Source organism: Neurospora hispaniola (assembly GCF_033458365.1).
Source record: "Neurospora hispaniola strain FGSC 10403 chromosome Unknown B0T23scaffold_10, whole genome shotgun sequence".
Taxonomy (NCBI): domain Eukaryota; kingdom Fungi; phylum Ascomycota; class Sordariomycetes; order Sordariales; family Sordariaceae; genus Neurospora; species Neurospora hispaniola.
Window position 1 is genome coordinate 62,426 of NW_026944415.1, and position 23,971 is coordinate 86,396.

The following is a 23,971-nucleotide window of genomic DNA, read 5'->3' on the forward strand; positions in this document are numbered from 1 at the left end:
ATAAAGTTTGAGTACATTTATTTACCCCTATTAGTAAGGTATTAGAATTATAATTTAAAAAGGTTTTATTCGTATAAAGGGAGGAAGGATTAAATTAAATATATATAAAGAATACCCGGATTCGAAATAATATCTTAAATATAAAGGAAATATACCCTATAGCCATTAAATTTATAAATATTAAAATTATTATTATTATTAAAAATATTATCCGAAATAACCCTATTAATATCCTAACTATTTATAATTAGGTTAAATAATTCTCTAAGGTTCTTTATAATAAAAATAGGATCTCTACCGTATAATTTAAGTACTACGGTAGTATAATTCCTAATAATAGTTCGGAAGTTAATAAATTTATTCTTATTAAGCCTAATAAAGCATAAATTTATTTTATATTTATAGAAAAATAGGAATCTAGGATAGATATATTTATAAATTTAATTAAAGTTGCTTTGAAGAATGATAACCCTATATTTGCCCGGCCGTTTTTAGAAAATAATATTTTTTCTTTATTCGAATAGTATAATATTAGAGATTGGAGAAAGAATAAATTTATACTAATATATATCGTCTTCCTTTAGAATATACTAATTCTTACTATAAATTAAATAAAGTTTATTAATAAGTCGCCCTTTATGGAAGGAGATATTATACGCCTTACCCCTTTATTTATATTTTACGTATTAATTAAATTCTAAGGAAGAAAGAAAGTCGCTACCTTACTAAATACAGGTATTGAATATAATACTATTTATAAAGTACTAATGGATTCACTAGGATTTTAAAGTATTACTATAGAAATTTCTAATATTAATAGTAATAGAGGAAGGAAGGGATTTTTTAATAAAATTTATAAGAAAGTTTAGTTATTCGATAAGAAATAGGAAGTCTATTTCTTTATTATAAAGTAGGTTCTATTAAATTATAATATTATTTTAGGGTTATTATTCTTTTAAAACGCTAAAGTCTATATAAAGTATAAAGAAGGTAGAAGGAATTATACAATTATAATATTCGATAGGGTAGTAATTTGTACCGCTTTAGTTGCTAATTTAAAAATTTTCGGGGGGAGGTAAGGCGATAGGTAAAGGGTTTAATTCCCTTATTATTATAGTAGTTTCGTACGTTAAAGGGTAAGGAGGTAGGCTTAGCGAAGGTTATATAGAGAAGATTATTTTATTAGTAGATTAAGAATAATTATTAGAGAATATTTTAAAAGAAAATAATAAGCGAATTACCTCCTTTAGTAATAAGATAGCGGAGGATTTAGTAGTCTTCCTAAAAAAAGAATAGGGTTTCTTAGTTAATTTGTAAAGTCCGAATATTTTTCGATAAATTTGTTACTATTAGAAGAAATTTTTTTTAAAGTTATTAAAGAATATAGACCCAGAGGATCCGCTAGTAGGGTATTTATTACTACCGGACAACTATAGGGAGAAAAAGGAGGAGTTGGAAGGTTATATTAAAGGAAGATTAGAGTATATAATTATATAGATTAATATAATATATAAGCGAGCGGTATAGAAAGTAAATTTAATTAATAATATTATATTAAATAGGTTAAAATTTGGAGGAGATTTTAATTAGAAGGAAAAGAAATTGGTAGTAGTAAAGGAGCAAATTACTTCTACGTTTAAAAATTGCAGTTCGGAATAGGATTATTATATAATATTAAGGTTTATAGAATTAATTCGAAGGTTACGCTTAATAGAAGAATAATTCTAAGCTTTATTAAAAATAGTTTAGGATATTTTAAACGAAAGAGAAATCGAATTATTTACTTATATTCTCTTTAATAGGGAGTAAACTTTAGCCTAGGATTTTATTAAATATAGAAAGCTAGATCCTAATATTATTCTACTTTAGGAAATCTATATTATCCTTTATTCTATTTAGTAGATAAAAGCTATTCTAATTTTGAAAACCCTCTATAATAAGGTATACAACCTATTAAAAGATCGAATTAAAAAGGGGATTTTAAAAGAAAATTATATAGTATATAAAATAATTAATTTTTAATTATAAAGAAGGATAGCGGTTTACATTTTATTAACAATATTTAATAAATTAATAAGATGATTTTCCGAAATATTAACCTACTTCTAAATTGTAAAGAGTTTAGTAAAGTATTTGAAGGCTATAAAATAATATCCTTATTAGACTTTTTCTTAGGGTACGACTAAATCCCCTTTAATAAAGTAAATTGTAACTTTACTACTTTTTCGACCCTTATTAATTATTTCCGGATAATTATTCTATTATAAAGAGGTATGAATTCTATTATATAATTTATAAGGGTAATAATAAAAATATTGTACGATTTAATTCCTAATGTTTACTAACTTTACTTTAATAATATCTATATTAAAAGACCCTAAAACAATTATAGTAAGGAGTAAATTAATATTAAGGGAATTAAGAAATATATATTAGAATACCTTATAAATATTAATAAGGTATTTATTAATATAAAGTTAGTAGGAGGGATAATTACGGCCGTAAAATCCTAGTAGTATTAAAGGGAAGTAATATTAGTAGGGTATTTATATATATTAAATAGAAGAGCGTTAATTATAAATAAGGTTATAAAAATTAATAAGTAAATTTATTACGAATATTAAATTAATAAGAAAGGAAAGGAGTTGGAGTAAATCCGTACCTTCTTAAGTATTGTAGGGTATTATAGAATTTGGATTAGAGGATTTAGTATTATTATAATCCCTTTCTATAATTTGATAAAGAAGGACGTTAAATTTTAGTAAATAGAGAATAAGTAGTTCGTAATAGAGTACCTATAGTATATAGTTACTATTATACTAATCCTTACTACCCTAATATATAATAATAACTATTATAAAATAATTTTCCTTATAATTAACGTATTACTAGAAGGTTGGGGAGCTGTTTTAAAGTAGATTGGCCCGGATGGAAAATAATACTTATATTAATTCGAGAGTGGGATTTGGTCTAGTGCCGAAAAGAGGTATAATATTATAAAGAGGGAATTTCGGGGCCTTTTCTATACTTTAAAGTATTTAAAAAGGTATTTATTTAGTATTTACTTTATAATTAAAATTAATATAATAATTTTAATTTATTAATTAAATAGAATTATAAACAATATACCTAATATATTATTAATATAATAGATTATTTAGATAAAAATTTTTAATTTTAATATTAAGTATATTTTAAAGAGTAAAAATATAATAATTAATAATTTATTTCGTAAACCCCTTAGATTTTTTAATTTCTATAAGTAAATATATAAGGAGGATATTAATAATTTTATAGACGTACAAATCTATTCTATTTTTATTATATATACAAACAACCTTTAGCTAATATTCTAAAGGGAATGGTCTAAGAAGTTAGAAGAAATTGTTAAGTACTTATTAATTTACGAAGTCCCTTTGGAATTGAAAGGAATTGTTATAAAACGTTAATTTCGGACTAATATTATTAAATTTATAATATATAATAAAATCCTTTAATTACGCCTTATAACCTCGACCTAGAGTTTAAAATAATTAGTTAATAATTTAAAGGAATATTAATAGATTATATTTTATTACTATAATAAGGTAAGATATAGAGGCCGAGAAGGGATATACCGTTATATTATAAAGTATTATTATTAGAAAGGAATATATATTTAAGTAGAGGAATTAATCCGCTTATACTTTAATTGTTAGATATTCAATTTTAAACGATTCGAAGATAGCTATTAATAAATTTATCCGAGTTTTTACCCCTTTGGAAAGTGGATATTGGATATTTAGTACCTTTTAGGTACAAATAATAAAAAAGTCCTTTTATTGGAAGTTAGGGATGATTTGATAGGTTATGTAGAAGTTACCTTATTCCCTATAGTTTCGTTAAATAAAGTGAAGGACTTTTTTGAACTTCTATTCTTAAAGTAGGGATACCCTTTAATAATTTTAATTAATAGTAGCGTAGAGTTTTAAAAGGTTATTACTAAATATTTACTTTAGCTAGGGATCCTTAGGGAATTTATTACACTTTATAATTTATAAATTAATAGTATAAATAAATAAAGATATACTATAATTATTTTTTTATTTATAAAGATAATTGGAGGGAGTAGTACTAATTGGAAAAAGTATTTACTTTATATTTTCTTTATAGACTAGACTACTATTAGAGGAAATTATAGGTATATTCCCTTTTAATTAGTATATAATTATAATTTAATATTACTAATTAAATTTAATTTACCTTCTTAGCGAATTACTAATTAGAAGAATGATAATAGGGTAATAACTAGGGAGGAGCTGATTAGTACGGTTATTTAAATATATAAGGATTTTGAATATAGATTTATATAGGCCGTAGAAAAAATTGTAATAATAAGGGAAGTAGTAGCCAATTATTATAATAGATAAGATTAGCGGAAAATACAATTTGAAAATACTTAGATTAAAGTCGGCGATTTGGTTTTGAAGTATAATAGTATTAGAAGGATTAATATAAATTTAATAAAGAAATTTTTATACTAATAGTAAAGCCCTTATAAAGTATACCGGATCTCTAATTTAGGGAATATATACTATATTAGTATTTTAAATAGGATATAGTTTAATAAATTTATAAGTATTAGAAGGATTAAGAAATTTATAATTAGGGATAGAGTAATATTGGACGTTAAAAACCCGAATATAATATTTAATAGGGAGTAAATCTTACTCGAAAATAAAGGAAGTTAAAGAGACCTTAAACTAGTTAATAATAGATTATTTATAGAAGAGACTTTAGGATGGGTATTATAATACGAATTTAGAGAAAATATAATTATAAAGAAAAGGAAAACGAAGTAGAATACTTTTAAGAATAGGATACAGAAAAATTTAACTCGGATTAGGATTAAAGTTACAATTTTTAAGGGGAAACCCCTAAGAATATAGATAAATTCTAAGGATTAATTTAATACCCCGCTTATATATTTAGGGATAGGTAAATCCGTACCTAATAATTAATATACAACGAGGAAACTGAAATAATAATATAACCTCCTTTTTCAATTTTTTTCTTTATAATATTTCTTTTAGCGTTTATTTTTTTCTATAAATCTATAATTTATGTATTTGTAATTATATTTCTACTTTTAAAATACTTTAATATTTTTACTTTTCTATTTTCTAATAAAGGGAAATCCTTATTAATTTTTATAATATAAAGGGAGTTGGATTAAGCCGGTCCTAATATAATAGTATTACGTAATAATATTATAGAAATAGGTATAGCGGATCTATATTATATAATTGAAGGATTAGTAGTTTAAAAGATATATAATTATTGTATTTTATTATTATTCTATTTAATTTTTTAATAAAAGTGGTAGATTGGACTCTTACTACTTTCGAAGGGAAGATTAGATATTATAGTTATACTAAAAGAATAAGGGAAGATTTCGACCCAAAAAATAGTAAAAAATTCGTCCCTCTACCCTTTTTCCCTATTTTACGAATTACTATCCTCGGATAAAGAAATAATTATAGGGTCCCTTTTACCCTTAGAACTATACATATAGATAAGAGAAGTATAATTAAATAAAGGAGTTTTGAGTGTACTACGAATAGTAATAGGCTGCGAATTAGTACTATATTTCTTATTATTATTCTTACTATATTTTTTATTACTAAATAGAAAGAATTTATTAAAATCCTTAGGAAAACGAGCGTTATTATTTATATTTAAGAGGTTATACGGATTTAAGACCTAATCTTTGAAAAGGAATTCTATAGATTTAGGAAGTGGAGTTTCGGGAAATAGAGTTTTAAGATCCGTACAATTATTTAAAATACCCCCTTTACCTTAATCCCTTTTATATTTAATTACTTTAGGTTTCTTAGAAATTAGAATTATTTCTACTTCGATTGGAGATATATTAGTATTGTACGAATTTGTATTATTGTTCGAGTCGGTATTATTAACCTCTATTTCGTTATTGCCTTCTACATTCTATTTATTACTATAATAATCTAATTTAATATTTTTAGAAATTAACGAAGGGAAATTTACTTAGGCTCTAATTATAAATTCATTTACGTTATAGGAATTTATATTATTACTTTTATTTATAATATTAATTTCTATCCCTTTACTACCCTTCTCGCCTTGCTTTTAATTATAATAGTTTAATTTACGTTTTTTTAGGGCTATTAAAAAAGGAGTAGCATTATTTTCAATTACGGGTATATTAATTTTATACGAATTTATACCTTTATTTCCGATATTATTCTCTATATTATTGGAGGACGAATTTCTGGCGATTGAGGAATTATTATTTAAATCCTAACCGTCGTTAAATTTATTATCGAAACCCTGCCAAAATGAAGAATTATTTTAGGTAGATAATTTCGATATTTTGTAATTACTATATACGATAGCCCCTTTTCTTTTTAAATTTAATTATTTATATTCGTAAATAGTATATTCGGATTATATCTTCCTATTAAAGGGAATCCGATCTTTAAAGGATACTTAATTTAATTAATTAATATTATTAATAAATAAAAAATCCTTACTTTAACTTCGGTTATTTAATAATGTCCGATAAAGATTAGTATATTATAATTAGTATTGGGCGAAGAGTTTTAAATATTCTAAATTAATTATAGAAAATATATATTAGGTAGTAAATTTGCTAAATTATATATAATTACTATAAATCCTTCCCTTAATATTTACTAGTATAGAGATATAATTAAGAAAGGGCAATTAGACATTGGGAATTTTTTATTTACTAGTAGAAGTAAAGATGGAAATAAATGTTTTTTAAAATTATTTAAAATAATAGGAGTAAGTATATTAGTTCCTAGGGAAAGGATAATAATTAGTATAAAAGAAGATACTAGTTAGGGAGGAGTAGATTTGTACGGAATACTAAATTTCTAGATAAATAGAGCTAAAACGCGTTCCTTCTTAATACGGAGGGAACTAATATAATACCCCTAGGGCCAACCGCTTTTCTTTTTGATAAAAATTTTTTAGGGAGGATACTTCTTAACCTTAAAATTTCGAATATAAGAGAGGATTGCCTTACGGTACTTATTGGCTATTTTAAAAGTTAATATAAGATAACGGAGATTATTAATATTCTTTAGGAGCTTTTATTTAAAATATATTGAATTAACTGTAGTAGGATACTTTAGGGAGAAAACCCCTACTTCCTTAATAAAAACTTTATAGTAAAAATTATATACTATTCCTTAAAGGTTATCTTCGGGGAATAGACCTAGAGATAGGTTAATAAAAATTTTCGATAGAAGTTAACACTTACTATTAGGGCGTTCGTTAAAATATTTTGGGTTATTTTTAATTTTTAAAAGGAAGGTAGGGATAAGGTTAATTAAAAGAGGAATTAATAGCCTTTTTCTAATAATAAAAATAAATTCTAGAATATTAGTATTCGGTTAAAGATTTTTGCTTTAGAGTTTAGAAGGAATTTCCTTTATTTAAATTACTATTTAGAGAGGGTTAAAAGCGTTAGGAAGAGAATTTTTAAATATAGTGTAGATTTATATTATTAAAGAAAAAGAATTAGAGGATATTTTATAATCGATTACTAAGGAAAAGCTAGTAGAAATATAGATGAGGAGAAGCGAAAAGAAATTGGATATCTATTAATAGAAATAGAAAGAAATAAATGAAATATATTTAATTAAATATATATCGCCTAAATAATAAAAGTAGGAAGGTTTTAAATAGGGATAGGAAGTATAAAAATATTATTAGAAGGTAAATAAATAGAATATTAAATACCCTCCTAGTAGATTTGTATTCGAGAAGTATTTAAAGTTCCGACTACGATTACGAAATAATACTTAGGTAATCTTTTTAATTTTTATAATATAATTAAATTATTAATTATACTAAAAATGAAAAATCTTTAGTAAAGGTATACGCTAGTAACTATTATTACCTTACTATATTATTAAGAATGGATTTATATTAACTATTATTTAATATCCTATATAAATATATAAGATAGAGGAATTATAGACCTAGCCTAGGGTACTATAGATTATTATTTAATAATTTGCGTAAATATAAGAGATAGAGGTACTACGGATCTGGCCTAAGGAATTATAATTCGAGAGACTCTTTAATAGGGAATTTATAAAGATGCTATACCTATATAACCCAATTATATAACCTATAGTCTTTAGGTTTATATCTAAGTATAAATAATTACGGTAATTTAGAATATTATTGAAAAAGGATGTAATTAGCTTCCTAGGATATTATAAGATTAATATTATTTAATTTATAATAGAAGAAGATCCGCCTAGTAATGTAAAGTTAAAATAGATTATTTATATTTATTATTAGAAATTTAAAAGTAATAATAGTAATAATAAGGAGATTTCCGCCTTTTAGGAAAAAGAGGGTAAAAAAGAGTTTATATATTAATAAAGAGTAAAGATTCGTTGGTTATTAAAGTTACTCGCTAAAGAGATTTAATCCGTTATATTACTACCTATTATTATTAAAGAATTTATTCCGCTTATAAATTTACTCCCGAATATCGCTGGGTCGAGCCCTACGTAGGAATTAATATAAGAAATCCCTTCCCTTAATAAGCCTCCTTCTAAATTATAGAAAGAGAAGGGAGAATTTATTAAAAAAGAAGTCCCTAGTAATTTACTTATTGAAATTATAAATATAAAATAGGAAAAGTAAATATTAGAAGAAATCCCTTCTTACGAGGATAAATTTGTATTTTAAAAAAGTAATCTTAAAAATCCAACTATCCTCTTAAAGGACTTTAAATTTGAATTATAATTAGAAGTTCCTCCTACCCCCGTACTTTAAGGCTGTAATTCGTAGATAAACAAATATATAAAGAATATAAAATAAATATAAACGGAGGATATTAGGAATTAGAGAGAAATTAATATATAATTAAGAGAGGTTTACCCCCTACGATTAGAACCGCCTAAGAAGTTACTATTAAATTTAAATTAATACTTCCCTAAATACAAAGAGAAAGGGAATTAGAATAATATAGTAGAATTATTATTTATTCTTATATTTAGCAATATAGATAAAGATACTTATAAGAAGGTTATAGGAATAGATCTCCTCCCTTTAGAAGATTAGTTAGAATCTACCTAGTTTAATAGGATTTTATAGTATTTATATACTTTAAGGATAGTAAATTTATAGTATTATATTAATTAAAAGTAATAATTAAATAGTATTAAAGTATATATAATTTTAATATAGATATTAAAGAATTTTAGTAATTAAATTTATATTCTACCGATAGTACTATTATTAAATATTGCAAATCTATATTTTAAAGTAATAAGGGAGAATTTTAAAGAATTCTTAATAAAGATACAATAATAATATTTACTAATTTAAATAGGAAATTATTTTTTATTAGTAATTATTAATTAAATAGATAATATATAGTATTTATACAATTCGGATTTTACTATAGAGAGGGTAGAACGGATTAAAACCGTACTTAAGGTCTTATATAAGGAGAATTATATATACCGGAATAAAGAGGGAAAGTAAAAAAAGGTTCGGAATAATACTTTAATATATATATTTCCTTATTAATAGTTCGGTTAGAATTGCAAATTCTAAATATTTAAAGCGGCTAAACTATTTTTTATTAAAATAAAACGTAGAGATTAATATATTACTAATATATTATACCTTTACATTAACCCTATCTTTTAAAAAGAGGGTAATTATTAGAAACTTTAGGTATAAATTAATAATATAGAATAGTTAAAGGAGATTATAATTAAATAGTAAATACATATTATATATAATTATATTAGAATATAGTAGATTAGTAGTACGGAGGAATTATTAAATGAAGAATAATATAAAGATTTAGTACGAATTGTAAATAACGGGTTAAGTAACGGGTATAATTATAATAAAGAGTTATACCCGTTTATTATTAGAAATCCACCGGAAGAGGTGGTAATAGGAGATTTTAAAGCCTTTTATAATTTAATTTAGTAGGGATTTAAATTATTTATTTTAGTTTCTATTAATAAATAGGAGGATATTATTATAAATATATCCGAACGAAGGAATATTAAGGATAAAGATAGAAACCCTACTTTTATATTTAATAAAGTATTAGAATTTAAACCCGAGTTAGAGAAGGAGGGATTCGCTCTTAAATTTAAAATACTATAGATTTTACGAAAAAAAAGACCGGTACTAGACCCTTCTACCCCTTCGAAATTTAAAAAAAAGAAAATAACGAAGCGTAATAAAGTATAGGTAGCGAAAATTGTATTTAGAAACTACGACCACTTCCTAATTAATTACTTTATACTTCCAACAAAAAAATTAATTGCAAGGGACTTACTAAAAATTGGACGCGTTAGGAATACTTCTATAATAAATATAGAATAGAAATATATTCTAACCCTTTTAAGGAAAATAAAATAAAAACTATTCTAATTTAGGGTAATTAATATAAATAAAATTTAAAATCTATTGAATATAAATTTAAAGGATATAAAAAATTTATTTAGAAAGGAGGTAGAAGAGAGAAGGAAAAGAGAGAAAGAAATAAAGAAGAGAGAGTAAGCTATTACTAAAAGTATTAAGAAACGTAGGAAAGGAGGATAAAAATAAAAGAAGAAACTTCTACCCTAATTATTTATTTAAAATTATTATTAATATAATTTATAATTCATTTTTTCTTATTATTATTTCCTTAATATAAATCTCCTACTTAATTATAAGTATTAGTATATTCCTTCTTTACTCTTTATTTTAAATATATAAATATTTTTAAGGAGGATTATAAGAATATTCAAAGGGAAATATAATATAGGGTAATTCGTTTATTCTTTTTTTATTTTCTTTATATATTCTTCTTTTCCTTACTATAGGCTTTTGCTTTCAAATAATAAGTAGAAGTATTTAGGCCTTAATTTATTATTTATTAAGGAGTAAATTTATTATACTAGTCGGACGGGACCTTAGGAATATAATAAATAGAAAGGGGATATAAGGAGGAGATCCCGACCGAGAAGAGAGAGGAAGGTAGGGACTCCAAATTAGACTAGATAATACCTATCCTCAATAATAAATTAAAGAATCCCGCTCCTATACTATAAAATTACCATCGAACGCCCTCGTAATAGTAAATTTAGTAACCCTTTATAAAAGAACTAACTCCTAAACCTATCTAGCCAACTTAAAATTAATAAGGAGAATCTTATCCTTTTCGTTAATCTTTAATAGTAGTTAATAAATTGTAACTTTACTACTCTATCTCAGTTCCTAAGGACGAAAGCTATGTTCAACTCCGGATCTGCTCCTCACTACATTCAGGTGTGGTAGGGTGCTTTTCGTGTTGGTGTGGTTTTTGCTCCATTTCAATATTTATTTTCCTTTAACAATTTATAAGTTTCTTCCTTAAATATATTAGAAGGGCGTTAATAACCTAAGCCTAAACCCTTAGCTATAAACGAAGAAGATAAGGACGAATCTTTAGCTTTAGTAAAAATATTCGATTATAAAGAAAAAGAAGTTTTAATATTTCTATCTTTACCTTTATCTTTCTATTTAACTTTCTATAAATATTAATTATTTTTAATATATTTTTTTATTATACGTACGAAGGTAGTAAAATCGATTATATCTTCTCTATAATTAAAAAGGAGAGTATTTTAGATATTAATCGGGAGTTTCTAATTGAATTCTTATTTTTAAGTATTAACGGGACGATTATATTCGTTAATTAAATATATAAATATATTATAAAAATCCTAGAAGTCCTAATTTATTTTATATTATAATTTATTAAATTCGAAAATAGTCTTCTCCTTATAATTATAATCGTAATACTTATTCTTAAGGTAATTTAATAATTATTGAGAGATCCTAAAATAATATAGGCTGTCTTTTAGGTAGGGTTCTAAATCTTAAGCCGCTTTACTAATTATATAATTCTCAATATATATCTTTTTTACTTTATTATTTATAAAATAATTAGTATTAAATTTCAATTTATTCTAAATATAGTAGTACTATATATTAAAGGAAATAGTATCCTTATCCTTCTTATTGTAAAAATATAGCGGGTTTTTCTCTTTTACTAATAACCGATTAGTATTTAAAATAGAGAAATTTAAAATTGGAGTACCTTTATATTTAATATTATTATCTAAATTATTATTATTTATATATTATTCAGAAATTTTCTAAGCGGTTAGGTCGATAGTAACCTTCTTCTTCTATTTCCGTAGGTCTATATTTTCTTTAGTAAGGCGGGTAATAATAGTATTTAAATTTGCAATTTCCCCCTCCTTTAAGGCTACTTCTATATTTAATTCCTTTATTTAAATTTTAATAGTAGCGAGTATATTCTTAGTAGTAGATAGTTTATAATAGGTTAAAGTGAGGTTATATTTGGCTTCGTTTAGTTCGGTTAGTAATTTAGGGTATTTGTAATACCCTTTAGGGTTTACCTAGTTATAATTATAATTATAAGGATTGTCCGGTAATGGGCTCTAATTATTATATGAATTTTAATAATTAAGATAGGAGTGGTCTCGGTCCTTAGAATCTTTACTACCGGGATTATTATTAGAATCTTAATTATTTATAATAATATTTAATTTAACGAATCCGAAGTAGAATTCTTCTATTAAATTGTTATTTTTTTTATAGAACAATATATTTTTATAATAGAACTTCTACAATTTATTAATTTAATTTATAGTAATTATTAAAATATTAGAGTTAGTTAAAGTATTTTTAAGGAGAGTTACTTTCTTTTTAAATTTAAAATTTTTATCCTCGGCCGATTTTTAATAATTAAGGAAATTTATAGTATATTCGTATATTTTATTTAGGTTGGTATTTAAATTAATAGTAATAACCTAGTATCCTTATTATTAAATAAACGCTGCTTCCGCGAGGATAGTATATAATTTAATTTCCTAAAAGATTACCTTTAAATTGGTAGGGTTCTAGTAAATATTTTAAAACGTTAGGAAATTTATTAATAATAATCTTACGTACGATTTATTATAATATAAATAATTTAATTAATATTCTTTACTAATAGCTATTAATAGGTAGAAGGTAAATGAAGGGCTATTGCCTTTTTTAAAATAGTACTTCGCAATCGCGCTAATCTTTATATATAGGAATGTATATAAATCTTCCTTTTTAAAAGTATAATATATATTAGCTATCTTATTGGTAATTTCCTAGTTAAAAAATACGATCGTTTTTTTTATATTATTAAGTACCTCTTTATTATCTAGATTAAATATATTAAAGGTCCTAAACTAGGTATTTTATTTATTCTTAATAGTAATAATATTTAATAAATGTTAGCGAAAAGCGTTATCCTATTTAATTATAGATTCGGGAATAATAGGAATATTGTTGATATTAAAAATAATTTGTTCTACAACAATCTTATCTTTTTAGGCCCTAATAGCTTATTTCTAAGCTTCGTTAATTTAAATACTTATTATAGCGGATATTTTTAACGTAATATTCTGCTTTTTTGGCGAGGCTTGAACTATCGCTTTTTCTTCGGGGGTATACGCTATTACAAAAATTAGCGATGCGATACAATTAGTTTTGCTTTTTAAAGTAATAGGATATTTAATTTCCTCTTTAGAAAATATAAGATTAATTTTATAATTATTACGAACGACGTGGTTACGAGAGACAAGCTGAACACGTTAATTCCTAAGTCTATTATAGAATTATAAGATGAAGAAGAAAAGAGGGAAACGTACAAAGGCGCGCCCCGCGTTTGGGGTTTTGACCTAGAGTTGTAGTGGCCGTGCACGCGGCCGATACCTGCCGCGCAGGCTATCGTACCGTACCACAGCTGGGACCGATCCGCCAGTGCCGTGACAAGTATTAATATATTGACGACGGTTCTAGATGTAGAAAGTATCGACCGTATCCTTCAATTTGAACGCCCTTTCAACTATAAAGAAGATAGAGTTCTAGTATATATTATTATCTCTAATAAGATTAATAGTATAAAGATTAGGATTAATGAAAATCTTACTATAATTTTCCCTCTCTTAGGTAATTAAATTCCCTTTTACGAACTTAGCAAATTTATCTCTACGCTAGGGAGAGCAACGTATATAGTTAATAATATTATACAATTTATTAATAGGACCCCGCTTTGGCTATTCGATTATAGACTTATTATTATTATTAATAATAGTATTAAGAATTCTAATAAGGCTATAAAAATCCCCCTCTAAGAAGGCTCTCGCTGTAAGGTTAATAATATAATTAAAGTAATATATATATAATCAATTTCAATACTCTTTAAATTAGTACTTAGAGATAGGGAAGTAATTGTTAGAATAGATTTTATTAACTATATAAATAATATAAATATTATTAGAATCTATATTATTATATTGAAAGTAGCTAAACTAATCCTCCCCCGTATCTAATAGACCCTACCTATTAAGAATCTTAATATTTACCGCACTAATATTAATACTGCCGTACCCCCCCTTTATACATTTAAAACCTATAGGAAGGTTATACAAAACTCTATTATTATTAATAAAATAAAAATAAAGTTCTATTAAAGAGTAGCCGTTACTAAAGGTCTAGAGATCGAAGGAAACGTACTTGTAAAATAGGTTCGCTAATATAAATTCTTTAATATAATAGGACTCTTTTATATAACTATAGTCAACCTATAATTTAATTATATTACTAGCTTCGGGTAATAAAGTAATTATTAACTCCGGGTTAAAGAGCGATAATAGTTAGTAGAACCTCGAATTAGTAACGCTATTAAAGAGTATATTATAATTAATAATTTAATTAAATAATAATTTTTTAAAAGTATTAGTAATAGGTTTTAATATAGAGACCCGCCCGGATTTATAGGCCTTAATAATTTGTTAAAGTATATTATAGGTAATTTTTTAGTATTTAACGGGCTACTTTATCTTATTAAGATTATTAATTTAATAGACCTATTTGAAGTAATTAATTATAAAATTCGTAGCGGCACTAACGTAGATTTAATTATATTTGCCGTAAAATTACATTTACTCAACAGTTTTAATAATAACCCTACTATCTTTTACTTCCTTTTTAATTTTAGCGAACTAAATATTATAGAATTTAATAAGCAAAGTACGGGGGCGTATACAATCTAATTAATCATTAAATATAAAATCCTTCCCCTTATATTTAATACGGGGGAATTTACTTATTTATAATAGTATTTATACTAACGGTTAATTTTAATTAAATTTCAATACTTCTAATTAGAATAAAGAGTTAGGGGAGTAACGTATTTAATCCCTCGGTTTAACAACTAACTCTTTAATACACTAAAAAACGCTAATTTAACTATTTTAGGCAATAGATCTCTATAGAGTAATAAAAGTATTAACTCCGCTAGCAGTAAAACTAATAGGGGAATTAGCGGCGGCAGCTAGAGAGGAATTAAGGTAAGAAGTATTATTAATTATATTAATAATAAAAAGTAATAAAAAAGGATAATAAGGGGGGTAACGAAAAATAAAGGAACCTAGTACGTATAGGTAGAGATGTGAATAGAAGTAGCTTAACCCCCCCTTAATACTATATCGATATTATTACTCTTAAGTAAATTCGAGCGAATTAGGGCGGTTAGTACGCGCCCCCTAGCGCCTTCAAACGAATAACCGACGGGAATAGACTTTTTACGGGAGGAAGAGTGGATACGGTACTAGGTACCAGATATAGTAAAGAGCTGGATTCCCAACTAAAATCTACCCCTTTAAATATTACGAGCTATAGTATAATCGAAATGAGGCAATTAAGTAAAGCGACTTCAATTCGATTATTTCCGTTACAACTCGATTTACCTTATTTACTTACCTCAGATTATTACTTGTTATTTGTTATTTACCTCATTGCGAGCACTGCTCTTCAATAATTGTCTGCCTCGAACAGGTATCGTCGCCCCCACGCCCCCACCCCCATTGCCTTCCCCAGGATATCTCGATATCCGTGAAATGCCTAACGTAGTAAAGTGGTCAGGTACAGCCGAGTCCCGTACCCGACGCATGGAGCCCAGCCCGCCGCGTAGTCTCAGCTGCTACCTACACAGGCACTGCCCGGAGCCTGGAATTTGAAATACACAAGCACACTTCGATGAACTGGCAGTCAGCCACTGACAATAGCGTGGCCCTGTACGTGATACAAGGGCGCATTTGAAGGTCCTAATTTTCTCATTTCAAAGTCAGGTTTTCGACCATGTTACGGATATTTCAGCAATGATTTAGGTACCCTACCTAGGTAGGAATATGTACCTTCTAGGTAGAATGCAGAGGGATACCTGTTGTTTCAATTTTCCCAAAAAGAGATAGAAACAAACATTAAAGGTGCAATCCAAAGAACGGCTCAACAGGCATACAGGTAGCCTCTTATCAGGTTGTCGAATCATCAGCCAAGAATGTGCCTGGCTGGCCGGATCCAGAGGCCTCCAGCTCAAGCTCCTGGGAAACCGCGGCCTAGACCTATGTGGCGTTCCTGCTTGTTCATACGCAGTACTTCAAACATCAACCTCCAACCTGCCAGCCTGGTGCTCGCAATCAATGTGTACAACCTTTCTTCCACCAGCAAAACCAAGTAAACCTTTCTTCTTATTGCCTCTTGCTTCCATCCTTGTTCCAACCCATCCCTATTGACCTCCAGTCCTTTTCAGGCCTTGGTCATCCCGGGACTAAAGCCGCCTGATGGGAGTATTCCTCCTTCTAGGAATAGCGGGGACCACGCCTAGTGGTTTGGAGTAGAGGGGCACGGTCGCTAGGTGTCGGGGGAGAGGAGAGGGAAGAGTCCGAATCCGCCTCGTAATCGTCGTCGTAGAGGTCGGACATGTAGGAATCCGAATCGGATGAACGGTCGCTGGTCTGGGTTGCCCTATCAAGGCCCCAATACCTGTATGAGACAGGACCGTCGGAGTTCGATGAGTGGTCGTCACGGGAGGTGCTGTGCATGGATGAATGGGCTTCGTGGAGTGGGTATTGTTGGTAGGGACCGGAGGAGTGGGATTCCGGATCGTAAATGAAGAACTCGGAGGAGTCGTAACTGTGGTAAGGGTGCACGTGGACACGGGAGGGGGTGCTGGAGGAGCCGCGGTTGGCCTCCAAGTCTTCGTGGTCTTCAGGGGTCTTGCCAAATCTTTTGTGGCACTTGAGGAAACGGCCGCACCCATCGTAGCCTGCTTGTCGCCGCCAGATAATGACGCCCGCGATCACGGTCCCAATGATGGCGCCAAGGACAATGGTCGACAATAGGGTTTTGGTCATGGTAACAGCCATCGGGGACAATGTGTCCATGTCTCCAGGCAAATTCGGCGGGACGGTTGAGATCAAGATGGCACCGATGATGCAAACGAGAAATACCAACAAGATCAATATACAATTTTCATTCCAAGGCGTCATGGTTCCAGTCAAAGGCCGCATGGCGATAGGTATGTCTGATGGGTATGGGTATGGATCCATGTTTGGTGTGATTCGGTTGTTGACGAGACAGGTGATATGGATATGAATCTCGAGATATCTGGGATTTTTCTCTGGAAGAGATTCCTCAACATTGAAGGCACCAGTCGAAGAAAACTTTGTTGCTGATTTCTCGTGCCCTTTTTATTCCTCTTCCACTTCTTTTACTTCCGGTTTTTTTTTTTTTTTTTTTTTTTTTTTTTTTTTTTTTTTTTTTTTTTTTTTTTTTTTTTTTCGAAACTCGCGGATGCCCGGCAACTGCACCTCTTCTCCGGTATTTTCATACTTTGCCATGAAGGCCATACATGTACCTACCTGTACCATTATGCATTCAGCACCGGACATGAGAGTGCCCGCTGGACTGTTCAAGTCCGCTTCTTTCGTCGGTCGCAACTTGAATAATTCGGACTTCCGCAGGCCGCTGCAGGAAACTCAATTCCTGGACCATCACCCACGAGCAACAATCTCCCATTATCTCCGGAATCAAACGGGCGGACCCCGATACCCCCTATCCTCCCCCTCCCACCCTAGCCTCGGCCACCCGCTCGGAAGCGTCGCGACCCTCGGCAGCGTATATCTCCCATCGCACCCATCCTTTTTGCACCCCTCGAGCCCACACAGCCCAAACACCTTGCAATAACACTCGCCCGCATCCGGACAGTGAACGGCTGCCTTCCCAAAGATGATATGCCACGTGTACTCAAACACCCTGCCAGACAGACTGTCGTCCAGCTCCGTGTTCAGCAGCCACTCACGAAGCCGGACGTAGTCCTCGCGCGTTCGGTTGTGAACTGTTTCACGGGAAACGGCGAACTGGGAGCAGCAAGATACGCCAACGACTTCGGGGACAGGAATCCCCGGGAGGATCTGCTGGAAGGCGGGTTTGAAAATGTCCTTGAGCGCCACATCTCCGGAGGCGGAAAGGTCCTTGAGATCCTGGACGTTTAGATTGGGGCGGACCTCTGCGGGACAGCCGAGGACCCAGACACAGCGAAGATTGACGTAGCCAGAGGTTTGTACGTAGGGGGTTTGCAGGTGCCGGAGAGTTACGAGGGCGTCATAGTCGGGGTCGTCGTTGTGCCAGGCAAAACGTTGCGCATGGACAAAGACGGTGGTGGAGGCAAGAGTGTCGTAGCGATCGATGAGGTGTCTGGAAGCTCGTTAATAGGTACCTAACTTTTCCCGGCAAGTTTGTCAAGAGCACACGCACGTGAGATAGACCATGACCTCATGCCCTTTATTCTTGGGGACCGTGAGGGGAGCATCAGGGTCGTCGACCACGTAGATGCTCGCGGGCCAGTCCGGTAGGTATTCGTGAAACCAGGTGGTGTTTTCATACTTCATACTGGCCACCACTAGCTCGAGCGGAAGCTCTGGAGCTTTTTCGGGCGGGCTCGCCGGGACACCGGCATAGCGTTGAGGCGGCGATGCCACATCCAAGATGCCAGCTCCGAGTTGGCCGTAGATGTAGAAAAGAACAAGAATACACGCGCAAATTGAGATAATTCGCAGCGGAGAGACGTGAAGTTTTGCTGGAAGCATAGCTGCCCCTGCCCAAAACCGGGCCAGACAGTGAACGGCGACAGGAGCTATAATAGGTAAGCTAAAAGAGAGGCTAGAAGGCGGGATAGGAACCCACAACCAAAGACAGAGAAGGAAGATTACCAGATCGCTTTACCCATAAAAAAAGATGCAAGGAGAGCTCCAACCACTCTATGTCGACTAGGTACCTCGATGTTTGCGAGACCAAATGCTTGAGGAACTTTTCTAAGGGGAGTCGACCGACGTCAAGATAGAGGTAAGCTTCCTGTTGGTTCCAAGTCCACGGGTCCCGTCACTTCCAAGATGTGTCAAAAGCACCACACCCACCCACCGCTCTTGACTGAATGCATGTTAGGTGCCGGGCACTCTTTATCCGCCTACCCGGGACGCCATCAGTGTTGACATCCCCTGTCCATCAATTCTAGCAGCTTATTAGCGTCTGGCGATTGTGGACTGTCACCGAGTGGTAAAGGCCCAATCACATGGGAATCCCGCGTTTCAGAACCTGGGCTCTCAGGGCATCGAACTTGAGTCGATAGACAGGTAGAGGTACCTAGAACAGGGAAACTGAGCACTCCAATGCAGGCCAGGCCTGGATGGAAGGCCTGAACGTTGGAGTGCATTTCCGGTGCATGCTCGAGGTCGCAACGCAGAATTTCTTGCGAAGGCCCACGCTTGGGTCTCTAGAATGGAGGTAGGCTTCGGGGGCCAAATCTCAACCGCCCCCAAGAGTACTTAGTTCCGAGACGGCCCCAATTGTGAACTGGCCACCCCAGAAAATCTCAACCCGCGCTTATGAGACCCGTGCCTTCGAACTGGCAGATCCCAGATACGCTTGACCCCTGGAATCACTTTGGAATTCTGCCTGCGGGCGCACTGGTTTGCTACGTGGTCCGCCTTCCGCCATTGTGTTGTCCGCTCGGTTTAAGAAGCCTGGAAAGGCAGATACTCCGTGTGAAGAGGTCTCTGTACAGTGAAGATCGTTAGCTAGGAACTTTGTAGGATATAGAAACAGGGAAATTGATTGGCCTTGGAGTTTATTTTGCTGTGAAGGTGGAGAAGGACCCTTCACACCCTCGCATAACGACCACCTCTCCGCCCCACTTCTACCGTCTGAAGCACCACTGATGGTCTTGACCTGCCGTGAGAATCCTACCTGACTCGGGTTTACCAACTGGAAGTAGTAAAGTGGCTGTCCAAAGGATCGCGCCAATAACCCTTCCAGGGCTGAACGAGAGCGTACAAAATAAAGTGTTTGGCTGCAAATGAACACTTCTAGGAAAAGGAAGAATTGGGTTTGTTCGTGGCTCTTAGTGCTTACCACCAAAGAGGTGATTGCTTTCGCATGGAATGTCGCCTAGTACGCCGAATCGGCCAGAGATAGGCGCGTAATATATGACTTGCTGAGAACCCGCTCCCATTGCCAAACTGAGTTCTTGTTCCATTTTGTTGTTTTTTCCTTCTCCAGTGACCTAACTTGCTGGGTAGGTACCGGCTAGTCCTGATCACCGACGAGACAAGGTTGTCTCGGTCGTTCCCGTTTCCTTCGCTTCACTTTCTTTGTTCCCACACTTGACACAATGCGATTTCCTTCAAGCTCTTACGGGCAGACAAGCCTCAACGTTCTCTTCGGGAGAGCTGATGTCTGTGATGAGGCTTTCCCGGGTGAGGGTGCAAGCACCGATTTCTGTTCTCCAAGTAATACGTTGTGCTGTAAGTTTCAACCCCAGCCTCATGTTGTGATTCCTGTCACCTGCGCCTATCTGGGTCTCACAGTCGGTTCTTATTGACCATACGATCGTAAAGGTGTGCGAAAAGGTCAACAATATCCGGCATGTGAAAGCGGCATTGGTAAAGGATGGTGTTGTACCGGGTATGTGCCCTTACTTACCTATCTTACCTCATTCCCTCACCTGCCCTACATACTATACCTTATTCGAGCACCCAAGCGCGGAGCAAAGACAGCCCATCGTACCTCAACCGCTAACCTCCATCACCAGAACCGGCTCGAGCAATTGCTACGTCGACCAAGCCTCCGCCTGCGACGAACCCAACGCCGTGCCCTGTACCAACCTCAAAAAGGGCGTCTCCAAAGCCTGCTGTCCGCGCCTGACCAGCTGTTCCGACGGCTATGAAGCCAGCGAGGAATTCGTCCGGTGTATGGTAACATCCAGTACGACGACTTGTTCCATCCCACCGTCGTTGTGACAGCTACACTCTCAGAGAGCGGGAAGGTATCAACAGTAACGCTGAGTCCTTCATCGTCATCATCGAGCACGTCGACGACGATATCATCCTCTAGCAGTCGCGCCGCCGGGACAGTTAGCACGCAGTCGTCGGAATCAACTCCCCTCCCCGGCATCCCCGTGCCATCGAGCACAACACCAGCACAGCAAGGCCCCTCCCCCACTCCAGAATCATCGCCAGCAATCTCCACCGGCGCCATAGCAGGCATCTGCGTCTCCGTCACTCTCGCATGCGCCCTCGTCGCCGTTCTGATCTGGATCGTCCTCCGCCTTCGTAGGAAAGCTGCAGCCGAAAAGTCCCCGGCTCCATCAGATAGCAACCAAAGTGGAAGCGACCAAGACACACGCAGAGATGTGGGCAGTCCGCTCGTCGAACTACCGCATACCCACACCTACTCCGAAGCACCAGGTGATAGTCGTCCGTATTCGTACGTTGTTAGGCAGAATGTGGTCGAGTATTATAAGCCAATGGAGTTAATGACACAGAGGGTGATGCCGGTTGAGTTGCAGGGAGATGCACAGATGGGGGCGCCAGGGCAATGGCAGGAGCAGCAGCAGTATGGACCGCTTGAGATTATGGCAAATCCGAGAGGATCGGGGGAAATAAGGACGCCGAGGGCTGAACTGGCGGCTCCGACGCCTAGGGCAGAGTTGGGGACGTCTACATGAAGCTGTGGTAAACTCTGGAGGACATGGACGAGGAAAGTTAATGCGGAAATAATGTGTATACGCTAGCAGTAGAGGTGAGGGGGGACACCGGGGCGGAAAACACAGGCGCACCGCGTAAAAGAATACCCAAGCGTCTTGCCATTTCCATCATTTTGCATGTTCAACATCCAGAGCGGCCGTGCGGTGTAAATGGCATCCAGGGCGGTAGTCAAGTTGGCGGCTGGGGAAAAGATGGGGCTAGACCTGCTGGCAACAGAGAGCGTTTCGGCGCTCGCGATGGACGGTTCAATGGTGGTGAATGACCAGATGTCCCAAAGGGAGGAGCCGTAAGCAGGCATCGAGGCGAGGGAGAGACGTCGGCGACGAGACACTGTGGTGCGGTTATTTTGCGCTCGAATGAAGGATGCGATCGAGGACGGAGACAAGTGCAGGCGGTACGACTGGGAGGATACTGTAGATGACCAAGAGCCCTGCAGGCTCAAGGCACGGATTGGCAACAGGAATGGGTGGACGTTGCAGTGTGCGCGGATGGGATCGCGGGTTCGTCGTTTGGCTGCCTAGGTGGTTTTTGGATCACGCGTTGAAAGAGAACTGAAGTCGGGTGGCTCCCGTCCTTGTTGCCTTGTTGCCGATGCGATTGGTGCGGGGTAGCTGCTCGCTTTGGTGTTAAAGGTCAACATTGCTCTTAGCTACTTTCACGGCATTTGCTCGAAGGGGACGTTAAGATCCCCCACTCGCTCTAACACTTACATCCTTCAACACTGCAGTGGTACTCATCCCACGGTTCCACCATTTTCCACCCGACATCGGACTTTCCCTTACTGACTTACTCCAGCGGTTGGTAGATTGAACCTGCCTCTATTCACGAAACAGTGATCACGACATCAATCACGGCGGCCATTATGCCTGGACAAAGACACAATGTAGACCACGGACTTCCCCACACCCAGACACCCTTGAAAGATGATGCATTTATCGCAAGCTGCAGTTCCTCCGTACAATGTCGGCCGAACAGATAGATCCCTTTTTCCGTCAGATTTCAACTTGATCCAGTCCGCCATCCGTATTCCCAGTACATGTACACTATCTCGACAATCGCCATTCGTTCTTTTTTCCTTTTTTTCTTTTTTTTCCCGTCGATCAACAGTTCCCGGTCAATCTCTTCTCAACTCCTTCCATAGTTTAATAATTCTTCTCCTTCCATCTCTCTCCCAGTCGCCATTTTCTCCAGTCTCACCCACCCTTACACAACCTGGCCATTTCTGACCCTCAACATCATCACGTCCCCCAACTCTCCCTTGGTATTATCATGCGTCAGCACGTACCGATCGCCAGGCTGGTTGAAGAATCCCTTGCGCTCCAGCATCTTGGAGGTGTAAAGTACGGCGCAGGTGGCGGCCACGCCGACGGCAGTGCGGGTTGCATACTTCCTATTTCATTTTCAGGCTTGAGTCAACATTTGTTACCATATGGGCCATTGCCAATGGTCGGCGATACAGGACGGCTGGACGGGAAGGTCAAGTAATCGAGTAAGGTGAGAAACGAAAGGGAGACGGAAGTGTGTAGCGGTATTGTATGGTAGGCCAGGTTGAACATGAAAATAACAAAAAAAAAACAAAAACATCAGAAACCGAACTTGAAATGGAAACGACATAAAAGGGGAATATTACACTCTACAGCTCTTTCAGATCTGATCTACACAACAGCACCAACGTCTCGTCCCTGGACGGGTACAGAAAGACTCACCGGTGAACAGCACTAGCCCAAGGATACAACTCCTGCCCACCCGGTCCACCAAAATCATCTTCCGCCTCCCTCTTTTTATGAATATTCTTCTTTTGTCCCTTTGTCACCACCGGCTGGCGAGGGCTGCCGCGGGCTTGGAGAAAAGTCAGGCGGGGCCGGAGCAGAGTCCGGGAGAAGAAGCGGAGTGATAACATGGTTGACAATTCTGGTCAAGTTCGATTGTAAGCTGAAGTGTTGGAGTTCAGTATG

At 34.0% G+C, this 23,971-nt stretch overlaps 4 protein-coding genes across 4 annotated transcripts; 1 reads left to right on the forward strand and 3 right to left on the reverse strand.

The window, feature by feature from the left end:
- Positions 1–16,711: 16,711 nt before the first annotated feature.
- Positions 16,712–17,699, reverse strand: B0T23DRAFT_42688 (uncharacterized protein). The gene has a single exon (XM_062840021.1). The coding sequence runs from the start codon at positions 17,520–17,522 to the stop codon at positions 16,773–16,775; it is 750 nt and encodes a 249-aa protein (XP_062688068.1). The 5' UTR covers positions 17,523–17,699; the 3' UTR covers positions 16,712–16,772.
- Positions 17,700–17,746: 47 nt separating this feature from the next.
- On the reverse strand, positions 17,747–19,458 carry B0T23DRAFT_436031 (uncharacterized protein). Its single transcript, XM_062840559.1, has 2 exons — positions 18,730–19,458; positions 17,747–18,669 (listed from the first exon to the last, which is right to left on the reverse strand). Exons 1-2 carry the CDS (start codon positions 19,059–19,061, stop codon positions 18,003–18,005), a joined length of 999 nt encoding a protein of 332 aa, XP_062688069.1. The 5' UTR covers positions 19,062–19,458; the 3' UTR covers positions 17,747–18,002.
- A 1,183-nt stretch (positions 19,459–20,641) lies between these two features.
- B0T23DRAFT_423747 (uncharacterized protein) lies at positions 20,642–21,976 on the forward strand (the record flags this gene model as incomplete). Its single annotated transcript, XM_062839839.1, has 4 exons — positions 20,642–20,774; positions 20,868–20,934; positions 21,062–21,219; positions 21,273–21,976. The coding sequence occupies 4 exons, from the start codon at positions 20,642–20,644 to the stop codon at positions 21,974–21,976; spliced, it is 1,062 nt and encodes a 353-aa protein (XP_062688070.1).
- An 821-nt stretch (positions 21,977–22,797) lies between these two features.
- Positions 22,798–23,916, reverse strand: B0T23DRAFT_346910 (uncharacterized protein; the record flags this gene model as incomplete). Its single annotated transcript, XM_062835979.1, has 2 exons — positions 22,798–23,406; positions 23,723–23,916. 2 exons carry the CDS (start codon positions 23,914–23,916, stop codon positions 23,220–23,222), a joined length of 381 nt encoding a protein of 126 aa, XP_062688071.1. The 3' UTR covers positions 22,798–23,219.
- Positions 23,917–23,971: the final 55 nt, after the last annotated feature.

What these genes read in the sequence shown, in the direction of transcription:
- B0T23DRAFT_42688 (XM_062840021.1), bottom strand. Translation starts at nt 17,522, where the DNA reads ATGGATCCATACCCATACCCATCAGACATACCTATCGCCATGCGGCCT.
- B0T23DRAFT_436031 (XM_062840559.1), bottom strand. Translation starts at nt 19,061, where the DNA reads ATGCTTCCAGCAAAACTTCACGTCTCTCCGCTGCGAATTATCTCAATT. An exon ending in GAGGTCATGGTCTATCTCAC is followed by an intron (nt 18,670 to 18,729) that starts GTGCGTGTGCTC and finishes ACGAGCTTCCAG; the next exon opens with ACACCTCATCGATCGCTACG.